Here is a 1,256-nt window from a genome sequence, read left to right on the forward strand (position 1 = left end):
CCTCGCCGATCAAACGGTCTGCCGCGCCTACCAAGCGACATAGACAACGCAGTCGCGGCCTTAGGCGGGTCAACCCACGCAACCGACCTCGCAAACAGTACCATACAGTCTCAGAAGGCACCAGTCAGTAAGGAAAAACGTCTGGAAGAACTTGTGAGAGACTCCGGCCGCCTCAGGCAAGAACTTGACTATTGGAAAAGCTTGGCTCTCACAGGAACCGCCTTCATGTCCGACGTCGAACAAGTCGTGGTACAGCTTTCAGATGTTTGCAGCCGTTTCGAGAGCGTTATGAATGAAACAGACACTATGTCAGCGGAGGAGAGATTGAGCTCTGGCTATCTGTCCGAATCTCGACAGAGGGAAGACGTGGAGGTGCAGACTGGTGACGGACCAGACTCGCCATTAGTAGAGGATAACCTTGACGTGCTCTTGGCCCCCGTCAGGCGAGGTCGAGAAGGCTATGACTTTGAGGCCGCCAAGCCAGAGTTGAAGCGGAAGCAGCCACCATACAATCCCGGAGGTTGGCTCTGATAGCAAGCACACATGGCCTGCACCGAGATTCGCCGGGTCCATCTTCATCCTGTGATGTCATAAAGAGGAATAGAGAATTCATGCCCATGCATATAACTGTACATACCACCACTATCATTCACGTGAATCACCTCTGTCGTCAAGAGTTATAAGGGTGCTACGCTGCTGTTGGGCATGGCTCAAGCCCTTCAACGTCGCCGTTTGGAGGCGTCGTAAGCGATCCGTCTCCAATAACGTCTGGTCTTCAACGCCTGAATGGTGTTTTGAACCTCTTTCCCGTGACTCGCTTCCATCTCTGACAAGCCATGCAAACATATCTCGTTGTTATTGGAAATCAAGCCTCTTCAATCCTGAATCGTCACCAACCTACCAGAAGAGATACTTCACCGATGAGCCAAAAATGCCCTTCTTGACCAGTGCACGCGATCAACACCATCATTACTGATTGCCGGCTAAAATAGGCTCCACGGCGATGCAACAACGAGATGGACACGCTACCACGCGCCGCACACCTTTTCAGTATATCATATATAAGGGCGACCTCTAATCACGGTCTAGCAAGAGCTCAGCTTCGACTCAACGCTCTTCACATTTTCCCAAATGCCCAGGTCAGCGAAGGAAGTACTCGACTATGTCATGAACATCTTCTTCAAGGACAATACATGGCATGAAACAGCCGCTAATCTCAAGGCCAATCCCATTTTCTTTGGATCTGACCTCGAGCG

General features: G+C 51.2%; 1 protein-coding gene across 1 annotated transcript; it reads left to right on the top strand.

Moving 5' to 3' along the window:
• Positions 1-30: 30 nt before the first annotated feature.
• On the top strand, positions 31-531 carry CTAM01_17346 (uncharacterized protein; the record flags this gene model as incomplete). The annotated part of the gene is made up of 2 exons (XM_060533331.1): positions 31-127; positions 215-531. Coding segments are annotated over 2 exons (414 nt in total), but the record flags the coding sequence as incomplete, so codon positions are not given.
• Positions 532-1,256: the final 725 nt, after the last annotated feature.

The sequence above is a fragment of the Colletotrichum tamarilloi genome (genome assembly GCF_030869305.1).
Source record: "Colletotrichum tamarilloi strain Tom-12 chromosome Unknown Scaffold_532.1, whole genome shotgun sequence".
In the NCBI taxonomy this organism is placed as follows: domain Eukaryota; kingdom Fungi; phylum Ascomycota; class Sordariomycetes; order Glomerellales; family Glomerellaceae; genus Colletotrichum; species Colletotrichum tamarilloi.